At 37.2% G+C, this 10,925-nt stretch overlaps 1 protein-coding gene across 3 annotated transcripts in view; it reads left to right on the plus strand.

The window, feature by feature from the left end:
- LOC131525586 (oxysterol-binding protein-related protein 6-like) overlaps positions 1-10,925 on the plus strand; it is a 100,026-nt gene that overhangs the window by 23,349 nt on the left and 65,752 nt on the right. For 2 of the 3 annotated variants that reach the window (XM_058753405.1, XM_058753408.1), the window contains 4 exons: positions 795-928; positions 3,440-3,532; positions 3,611-3,788; positions 5,105-5,391. In XM_058753405.1, the coding sequence (XP_058609388.1) occupies positions 795-928; positions 3,440-3,532; positions 3,611-3,788; positions 5,105-5,391 (692 nt within the window). The remainder of the gene's footprint in view (positions 1-794; positions 929-3,439; positions 3,533-3,610; positions 3,789-5,104; positions 5,392-10,925) is intronic. The other variant, XM_058753407.1, reaches the window with a different exon arrangement.

Raw genomic sequence — 10,925 nt, forward strand, 5'->3', positions numbered from 1 at the left:
CTGTGACTTACTCTCTTTGTGGAGGGCGTCAATGTTCGTCTTCTGGATCATTGCCAAGTCAGCAGTCTTCTCCATTAATGTGGTTTCAAATAACAAGAGATACCCGGAATTTATACTGTAGGGATGGTCATTAATTGAAACTCAAATATAAATATTCTAATTTTCTGAGATACTGAATTTGGGATTTTCCTTTTAGTTGTCAGTTATCATCAAAATGAAAAGAAATAAACATTTGAAATATATCAGTCTGTGTGTAATGAATGAATATAATATACAAGTTTCACTTTTTGAATGGAATTAGTGAAATAAATCAACTTTTTGATGATATTCTAATTATGACCAGCACCTGTATATTTTCTTGCAGATCTATCAAAGTCTGAACCTATCAATGTTTGTGGAAGTGAATCTTGGCACAAGCAAGGAGATCACTGAGGCAGCTGAATGCTTTGAAGTGGCATGTTTTCATAAAATAATATTCTTCCTGAGGAGAAGAGACGGAGACGTGCCATCGAGATTCTATTGGAAGACCTCCCAAAATTTGTGAAAATTGCATGCCACTGCAGTAGACTTATCTTGCAGTATTAAGGTCAACTGTTATTAGATTCATTGGGAATTTGTGTAAATTGACGTCTCTAGTTGTTTTAGAAAGATTCCATTTGCAACTAACAACTACCTAAAAGCTTACAACTTGGGTGCTAGATGGTGCTATGAGAATATTTTGCTCAATAGCGCAAGACAGTTTGATTTTAAATTTGTATTTTCTTTCATTCTTCCTCCTTTTTGTCTTTTTATAGTACATTCATCTTTAAAATCCATCCATGAATCCCTGGCTGTAGAGCGTGAGCGTGTCAGACAGGCTTGGGCCGGACCTGACCTTCGGCAGTCAACCTCAGACCAGTTGGCCACATTGTGCACGACCCTCTCAGAGGTAAATCTTTCCTCCCTGTTTAAGATGGTGCTAGTGTAATAGTACAAAATAAACAAACGACAAAATGAAGGTAAGATGCGTATCTGTTTGCGTGTGTCAGTCAGAATCTACTCACCGCTCAAAACGCTGGACTTTTTGTTCAGTCCTGATTTCTGCAAGCTAATCCTCTCATTATAACAAAGTGTAGACGCAATGTAAATAGATTTATTGTGCAGAGAGGTTCCTTGATTAGCCTATAACGTAATTTTCTGAGTTTGCCAAAAAAAACTGAAATGAGTGACAGCTTTTCAGTGATTTAAGGGAGCGCTGTTTGCGCGCTTTCATGGCTATATAATCTAAGAATTTTAAAAAGTTTTGTTTTTCTTGCTGCTAAGAGGACCAACACTGCAAAGTTTCAGGTGTGACAAATGGGGGATTCCCTTTCGAAATCGCAAAGATTGACATGGTGTTAATCATAACAATAAACTGGACAAAATATGAGATGTCAAAATAGATGTGCATTAAGGCTAAAGCATCCTCAGTGATTTGATTCCCGAACAGAGCATATGCCATGAGTTGCGCACTTGAAAACAAAGCCCCTAGACAGTGACCATGACTAGGTTCACACTGCAGGCTAAAGTGGCCCAAATCCGACTTTTTGCCCAAATGTGACCCATATCTGATTTTCTTATGACAGTCTGAACAGCACAAATCCGAATATGTATGTATATATGCATGTATAATTTTTTTTTTTTTTTCTCCAAATCAGGCCCAGGCCACTTTCATATGTGGTCCTAAATTGGATACATATCCGATGTTTTGCAATGTGACTTCTGTCTGAACGGCCATGTCGCATTTCATGCTTTTAAAAAAAAATAAAAAATTTACGTCATTGAAATGCGACAGACATCACAATTCTGCGCTGGAGGAAATCATGCTCTCCTTCTTAATATTCTTTTTATCACTTTATTTAGGCTCCGATTGCACATTAACTTTAAAAATTGCTTAACACGAGCAGCATCCGTTTTTATTTCCGCAAACACAGTGCGCTGTCTGACATCACGTCGTCTTCTGCGCATGCGGGTCACTTCAGGGCTGTATACGGTTCACACATGAGACTGATGGCAGTCGCATTTAATTAACAATGGGAACAACAGCGCAAAAATCGGATTTCAGCAAAAAAATCCGATCTGAGCATTAAGACCTGCAGTGTGAACTAAGCCCAAGTGCTGATTCTGAACGCTTCTGACAAAGGAGTATACTTTAAAGGCTTGCACACTCAACTGTTTGCGAAATGGAGCTTTGTGCTCGTGTCCTACCTCTCTCATTCGGCACAAATCCCAATATTCCATCATATTTCTATATTTGCAACGTAACTTATCTGAATAAACTAAAAGCTAAACCTATTATTATGAACTGATGTGTGTTTCGTCGCGATCACTTCAACTGTTTCCTTATACCAGCAGAATCAACTTTAAACACTTATTGTCTTTATTAATAATCACTGTATAAAGGTCTGCTGTTATTTGTGTACACTCACAATGAAAACAAAACAGATTTTTAATATATATATATGCGCGCCATGCTCTGTCTGAATACTCTATTCTGATTGGCTGGCAGGTGTTGATTTTAAATTTGTTGAACTGCACAGATAGTTCCAGGTCAGTTTAATCACGTTCTATATTAATGCACTTCCTATAAACATTGGTAACCATAGTAACATAGTTACAGTTGAATAGTAATACAGACGAAAATAACCGTCGTTTTTATCGTTCCGGTTAAATATTGCAGCACAAATATTGTTAACATCTTTAATATGTGACTGCTGGGAAATGACCATGGTATAAACGGGATAATCAACGGCTAGCTGTGCATTAAACGATTTGAATGCACTTTGCGGAGGTTCTTCGCCTCCACGTCGTGCATTCAAAGCGTTTAATGCACAGCTAGCCGTTGATTATCCCTTACATATAAAAACATGTAACAATTAGTATTTTCACATCTAGATGGAAAAAATTGTAATTTGCACTACTGTCTGTTCAAAATAAATGAAAAGAAACCGCATAGTAGATTTTTTTTTTTTTTTTTTTTGATGTTGTACCGAAATCGTATCGAACCGTGACCCCTGACCCGAGGTACGTACCGAACCGTGATGTGTGTACCGTGCCGCCCCTTATATACATGTATGCGTATATATACTGTATACATATATGGGTCGCGTCAATTTAAAAAGAAAAAACTCTTAAAGTTTGAAAACCACTGGACTACACTGTGAGCTGCTACTGCTATCACCTATAAACGTTTTTTGTTACTGCAGACTAAGCTGAATATCTTGTGGTAATTGAATGAATGCTAGCCCTTATGTTTTAAAATCACTTGTTCATCTTGTAGGAGAGGTGTCTGTGTGTGAAACCATTTCATGTCCTGATATTTGCTGAATTTAAATTATACCCTCTGTACTGTCTGTCATGTATGCTGTCTCTTGCCTTTTATGCTTAAATTGCTCGTTATTGACTTGACTTTTGTGTTTAGCTTGAGTTGCAGTCCCGTTTAACCAGAGTTCACTCTGTGTCACTGTCATCTGATTCCTCAGATGAGTCCTACTGCACAGTGCGCCAGGATCAGGTGTGTGCTTCCCCACGTCTGAACTTCTAAAGTCAATGGTTTTTATTTATTTACAATAAATCTGTTGTTGTCATTAAGCAGGACACCCCCTCTCAGGACTGTAAGCTATATCGTACACCTTCAGTAGCAGAGTCTACAGCAGAGTATTTTGATGCCAGTGAGGTGGCTTGTGAGAATTTGTCTGAAAATGAAACGTCTGACGAATCTGGATTGAGTGATGTCACCACAAGCAACTCTGAACCAGAGGAAGGCTACAGTACGTCTACAATTAGCTAAAATGCCTAGTTTTTCTACTAGGGCTGAACGATTAATTGCATTCGCGATAATATCGCTATATGAGAACATGATTTTTCAACCACAGAGGCTGCGATTACACGGTCACGTGACACGTGAGAGTAAAGAGGTGTGTTCGACTTGAAGCAGCGCTGCTAGACCGATCGGTGTATGACATCAGGGTACGGCGAGAGAAAGCATAAGGAGACGTCCGCTCTCTTATAGCTCTCGCAGTTCTTTGACACACCGATCGGTCCAGCAGTGCTGCTTCAAGTCGAACACATCTAAACAGTCTTCAGAGGAAGCATCAAGTTGGCACGCTACAATGTTGCCAAGTCCACGGTTTGCATCCAAAAACGTGATATTTATCCCCTGAAATGCAAATCTTACCAGGAGAACCCTTCCAAAAAAAAAAAAAAAAAAAGTGTACCCCCCCCCCGGAATGTGAATATTTTTATTTTTACTGGTGGACCCCCCTCAAAACACGATTAGGCTAGTTTTGAGTAGCAATTGGGCAGGTTTTGTTGTGAAAACCTGGCAACCCTTACATGCTACACGCAGAAATGTTAGAAAGCGTATATGAACGTACTTCAAAACGGCACATGGAAATTACTCAAGCAGTAACAGTGTTACAGTACATTTCATTACTGAAGACTTATAGATAAGATAATATAGGCTAAATAGTAAGGCGCTATATATATATATATATATATATATCAATATAATATAAGTATATGTGTGTGTTTATTTGTCTAAAGTTTACAGAGTGTTTAAAAAGTGCAATTCACATGTTTACATATGTTTATTACAGTGACTTTGAATTTCCTAAATACTGAGTGTGGTAAAGCAACAGATTTGTTTTTATATTTCTGCAATCTACTTTAGTTTGTGTGATTTGATACTGACATTCATATTAATGTTTACATCAGGCTTATTTGTCAGTGCTTTGCTGTCATAATTATTACATGCTTACAAGGCTGGAAGTTCAACAAATCAGTCAATATACTACTGTGATTTTGTAGTGGTTAAATAAAAATGTAATTCCTATCAATTCATGCATCACCTAATTTCATCTTAACATATAGTCCTGGCCTACAGAAAAGAACATTTTAATCTATCTAATATTGTGTTGGTCATACTATACAATGATTTATTGCTTGTCTTTGTTAAACAAATTATTTTCAAAAATCGTCTAGCCCTAGTTTCTACCCTACCTTCAAGTGTCACTTTGTAGGTTTTCTTCAGTTTTGTGCACATTCACTCATTAATTGGTATGGTATTTATTTTTTCTTCTTTCAGAAACTGCAAATATGAAGTACAGAGCCGGTGTATCCAGCACAAATGATTTAGCTTCTAATGCTCAGGTCAGTGGGCGACGCACAGTGCTTCCTGCACACAGCACTGATAACAGCCATATCGGTATCCTCAACATCCTGTACAATAACATCGGGAAGGATTTGTCACGGGTCTCCATGCCAGTGGCTCTCAATGAACCGCTTAGTTTATTACAGCGTGTCAGTGAAGAGCTGGAATATTCTGAACTCTTGGATATTGCCAACCGCACAGATGACCCTTTCGAAAGAATGGTAAGAGCCTGGAGCATTGTGCATAAAACTTTGCATAAATTTGATCTTAACTGTGTGTACCAACAAAAGGCTGTTTTATTATTTCAGATTTATAAAAGCCCTTTGGCACATGTGTGTGTGTGTATATATACTCTATTCCCTACCCCATCGCCTTGCTGAAATAACCACACATACTATGGAGCTTAGTATATATAGTATAGTTTGTGGGTAACCACGTTTAAATATGATTTGCGTATGCATATTCCCATCAATTTGGTTCTATGTGAATGGTAACAAGCCTCCACAAGCTTTCATGGTTGTGGTTCCCAGATGTTAGAGTTTAAATCTCCCAATCAGAGCGTGCATCTTAAAAAAGATACATTTTCTGCCTAATGTTTTACTTAATTTCCTCATTATCTCAGCCCAAAAATAAGTCTGCCATTTTGGATTTTGTATATTTTTTGAAAACTAGATACTTAGATATTCGTCCAAGGGGATTTGTGTGATTCTCACCAAAACTTGGTCAACAGTAGTCTAGTCTATTCAATAGTTATTGGTGTTTCCCACAGACTTGCTCTCTAGCTGGGTTTTCACAGACACGGTCACAAAGTCATTTTTTGGTGATTTACTGTATTTTATTTATATATATATATATATATATATATATAAATCATCCTTCATATGGTGAAGAACATTCTGTGAAAATGTAATATTGATATCTTTATTACTGACTAAGACTGTCAAAGGCTGAAATCATGGTGAAATTAATGGTTGAAATCAAACTTTGCTAATTATGAGATCATAATTAGGTTTTGAGACTTTAGACAGTCGGATTCCTTCAAAAATACAGTGATATAAAAATACCCGCACCGGGTTTCGATTTTGAAATGTTTTTTCAACGAAGTCAAAGCTTTTAGAAAATCTATTTGTGGCTGTCAGTTTTGATATTGTGGTGGGCGCCACAAATAAATCAATGTATGGGAAACGCTGTTCACAATTGTATTAATAATCTTGGATAAGAGCTTTACATTTACATTGTCATTTTGCAGACGCTTTTATCCAAAGCGACTTACAAATGAGGACAATAGAAGCAATCAAAATCAACAAAAGAGCAAAAACATGCAAGCGTTATGACAAGTCTTGGTTAGCCTAACGCGGTACACGTAGCAAGGTTTTTTTTTGTTTTTTTTTAAGAAAACGAGTAGATTTTTAAAAAAAAACAACTCTAGGTTTCTTTTTTCTATATTCTAAGAAACAAGTAGATAAAATAGAAAAAAAAAAAGCTAGTGTTAGTTTTTTCAAGAAAAGCTAGCAGTTAGAAAATAAATATGCAACTGATAGAGGGTCGTGTTTTTTTTTTTTTTTTTTTTTTAAATAAGACAGAGATAGATAAAATAGAATTTGAATAAAGAGTGCTTGAGTTAGAGGGTCAAATCAAGATGGAAGAGATGGGTTTTTAGCCGTTTCTTGAAGATGGCTAAGGAACATTTAATGAAAAAGTCTGTGAAAAGTGATTTTGTGCCTCTTTGGGATGGCACAATAATGCGTCATTCACTTGCAGAACGCAAGCTTCTAGAGGGCACATTAGTCTGAAGTAATGAATTTAGGTAAAGGGGTGCAGAGCCAGTGGTGGTTCTGTAGGCAAACATTAATGCCTTGAATTTTAATGCGAGCAGCTATTGGTAGCCAGTGCAAACTGATGAATAGAGGAGTGACGTGCATTCTTTTCGGCTCATTAAAGATTAATCTTGCAGCAGCATTTTGGATTAAATCTAGAGGTTTGATGGAATTGGCTGGAAGACCTGCCAAGAGAGCATTGCAATAGTCCAGTCTGGACAGAACAAGAGCCTGAACAAGGAGTTGTGTTGAATGTTCTGAAAGAAAGGGCCTGATCTTTCTAATATTGTATAAAGCAAATCTGCAGGACAGTTTTGGCAATGTGGACTGAGAAATTCAGCTTATCACAACTCCAAGGTTTCTGGCTGTTTTTGAAGGAGTTATGGTTGATGACCTACCTGAGACAGAACTGCTTGTAGTTTCAGCAAACCCATCATTTCATCACAATTTCACCTTCCAGTTAGGCTCGAGTTGAAGGTGATGGTCCTTCATCCAGCAAGAAATGTCTGTTAGACATGCTGAGATGCGAGCAGCTATCATCAGGATGGAATGAGAGGTAGAGTTGAGTGTCATCAGCATAGCAGTGATATGAAAAGCCATGTTTCTGAATGACAGAGCCTAGTGATGCAGACCGAGAAGAGAAGTGGTCCAAGAACTGAGTCAAGTCACCTTACCTTTATTTATATCGCGCTTTTAACAATACAGATTGTCAAAGCAACTTTCCAATATCAAAATAGGAAAATGTGTCAATGTAAAATGACAAGATTAAACACTCAATTTTCAGTTAAAGGCATCTCATTATTGAATTCCGTGACATCATCGTCCAGTTCAGTTTAAATAGTTTCTGTGCAATCAAGTTGACGATATCTCTGGAAATGAAGTGTCCCCAACTAAGCAAGCCAGAGGCGACAGCGGCAAGGATCCAAAACTCCATCGGTGTCAATGGAGAAAAAAACCTTGGGAGAAACCAGGCTCAGTCGGGGGGCCATCTCTCCTCTGTCCATGCAAAACCAGCATGGCATGGTTTAATTTCAGGCTGCAACACAGGTTAGATTGTGCAGAGGACTCATCTGGTCCCCATGGTCTTGTGCCGATGGTTGTCGAGGTGATGAGGTCTTTGCAGGGGATCGGTCTCTGGGGCTCATCTAGTTGACATGGTCTCCACTGACATTCAAGGCTGTAGAAATTATCTCTAGGTGCTGATCCACCATCTGGACTTTATACGGACAGAGTCCGGGTAACTGCAGTGACCATCTGGGCTGAATACAGACTGGATCTGGTGGCAACGGTGACCTCGGAATAAAAATGAAATGGACTAATATTAGTGTAGATGCCATTGTTCTTACAATGTAGCGAGTACATTGGGTGTTATGGGAAGTGTTCCAGGTTCCGGTAGACCTAATTAATTAATGCAGCCTTACAGTTCTTTAACGGATTTGAATTATAGAAATGTAATAGTGTGTTGTGTATGCCAGGTTAAAGAGATGGGTCTTTAATCTAGATTTAAAGTGACACTGTGTCTGCCTCCCGAACAATGCTAGGTAGATTGTTCCAGTGTTTGGGCGCTAAATAGATAAAGGATCTGCTGCCCACAGTTGAATTTGATATTCTAGGTATTATTAAATGGCCAGCGATCTGAGATCGCAGAGAATGTGAAGGACAATAATGCGATTTATGAGCTTGCTCAATTATTGAAGTGCTAAACCATTCAGGGCTTTATACGTGACTAGCAAGATTTTAAAATGTGTTCAGAACCGGGCTAATATGGTCATACTTCCTGATTCTAGTAAGAACTCTAGCTGCTGCATTTTGGACCAGCTGGAGTTTAAACGTGCAGAGCAACCACCCAATAAAGCATTACAGTAAATCTAACCTTGAGGTCGTGAATTAATAAATTTACATTTCTGCATTTGGCATTGAGTGCATCGTAATTTAGATAGGCCTATATTTTTACGATGGAAAAATGCAGTTTTACAAATGCTTGAAACATGGTTTTCAATGGAAGGATTGATATAAAATGGCACACTAGGTTCCTAACTGACGAAGAAGAAACAGGGATGTTTTTTTGTATAAATACAGGGGAGGGGGAGATTTTCGTAAAACATCATGGTCTGAATGGTCCTGAGAGCACGAGCTAGTGGCATCAATTCACTGTTAGTGCTTGGTTTGAGCCACTTTAAATTTGCATTTGGGAACGCAACATTCATCATTTAGAAATGTTTATAAATCTGAAGTTTCAGTGTCATCCTCCAGATATAATTCTAATATGCTGATTTGCTGCTCAAGTTATATTTCTCATTATCAACGTCAGGGCTCGCAAAATTTCAAAATCCCTGGTAGCCCTTCGGGCAGGTACTCTTCAGATTTTGTTAGCCCGAAAATTAATTAACTAGGCCGAATTAAAAAATTACCCTCTTCTTTTTTTTTTTCTTTATTTATGTATTTATTTATGTATTTTATTTATTTATATTTTATTTATTTATTTTAGAAAATCAGATAGGAGTTTAAATGTCAATCAAAAATATTTTCAATACACAAATATGAAGGAAGGAATTTTATTTCACTATTTACAGGGTATCTGCAGAATTTTTTTAAAATATATTTAATTTATGACCCATTTTAAGAGCTGCACAAGTAAAATGAACACAGAATGAGCGGGGTTGGACAATGTCTATGGTAACATACAGTTTTGAGCCATAAAATTACATGATTTACAGTTCAGATACAGGTTTCCACAAAAACAAAAATCTTATACAACAGCGTTTCAGGCTATAGGCCGTTTTTATGAAAAGGGATCAATCAAACATATAAATTGTTAATTTAAAACGTATACATATTACTGTCTTAATTGTTTAGATTTTTAGAAGGCACATCAACTTCTTTCTCATTTACAACTCTGTGTTTGTTGCGTAAAAACATGAGTTGATATCTGCATTGATCTGACCATAAGAAAGGCTTATTGGAAATGCAAATTCATTCTCTGCCACGAGGTGGCGCTTTAGGAGCGCTGAAATATTGCGGTTTCCCCGGAAACGCTGTACACAAAGCAGCTCAGAGCTCATAAACGCTGCTTTATCAGGAATTATAGGTAAAATGAAATTAAAATGCCAACGACACGTTTCTGAGGACAGTCGGTTCCCTTCAGATACATTCACATAAAGACAACCGCGCCGCGTTTTGACTTGAAACGTGCAGCGCTCATATTTATTCAATGACATCATTGCCTTTTGAAGTTTAATCCTGCCGTATCGCGACTCTTGTCTTTCCGTCCCCAACTGTAAGACCTCTTGAAATTATAATTAAAACATTTCTTACACCATTTAACATTTAACTTTTTATGGCCTTAATTTTGATACAACTCACTTTCAGAGTTTAAGGACCCACGGGAGATCTGTATTTAAGGAGCCCGTCAGGCAGGGCAGTGATACATTTTGGTAGCCTGACTGGAAAACACAATAGCCTTGGGACGTCGGGCTAGCGATTTTGCGAGCCCTGAACGTTAAAAACTTTCTACAAAAAATGAAGCAGAAAAACCTATCAAACCACTCAAACAATTGTATAATTTAAATTTATTTAATTCATCATGCATGCAAGTGATAAGTGAGTGAAGACATTTAAAATTATATTAAAGTTGTTAATGCATTTATTAAATATAAATATTTGATAAATGCTGTTAATTAAACTTTATAAAATCCTGCAAAATAGTGTATCACCATTTCCCCACAAAATATGAAGCAGCAAAATTGTTTTCAAAACTGATAATCAGAAATGTTTCTTGAGTCAAATAAATTGTAATGATTTCTAAAAGACCATGTAACACTGAAAATTGGAGTAATTCTGTTTTGCATCACAGGAATAACATTACATTTTATAATATATTACAATTGAAAACTTTTTTTTTTTTTTTTTTTTTTTTTGATCAAATTAATTCAGCCTTG

The sequence above is a fragment of the Onychostoma macrolepis genome, chromosome 19, assembly GCF_012432095.1.
Source record: "Onychostoma macrolepis isolate SWU-2019 chromosome 19, ASM1243209v1, whole genome shotgun sequence".
NCBI classification, from domain to species: domain Eukaryota; kingdom Metazoa; phylum Chordata; class Actinopteri; order Cypriniformes; family Cyprinidae; genus Onychostoma; species Onychostoma macrolepis.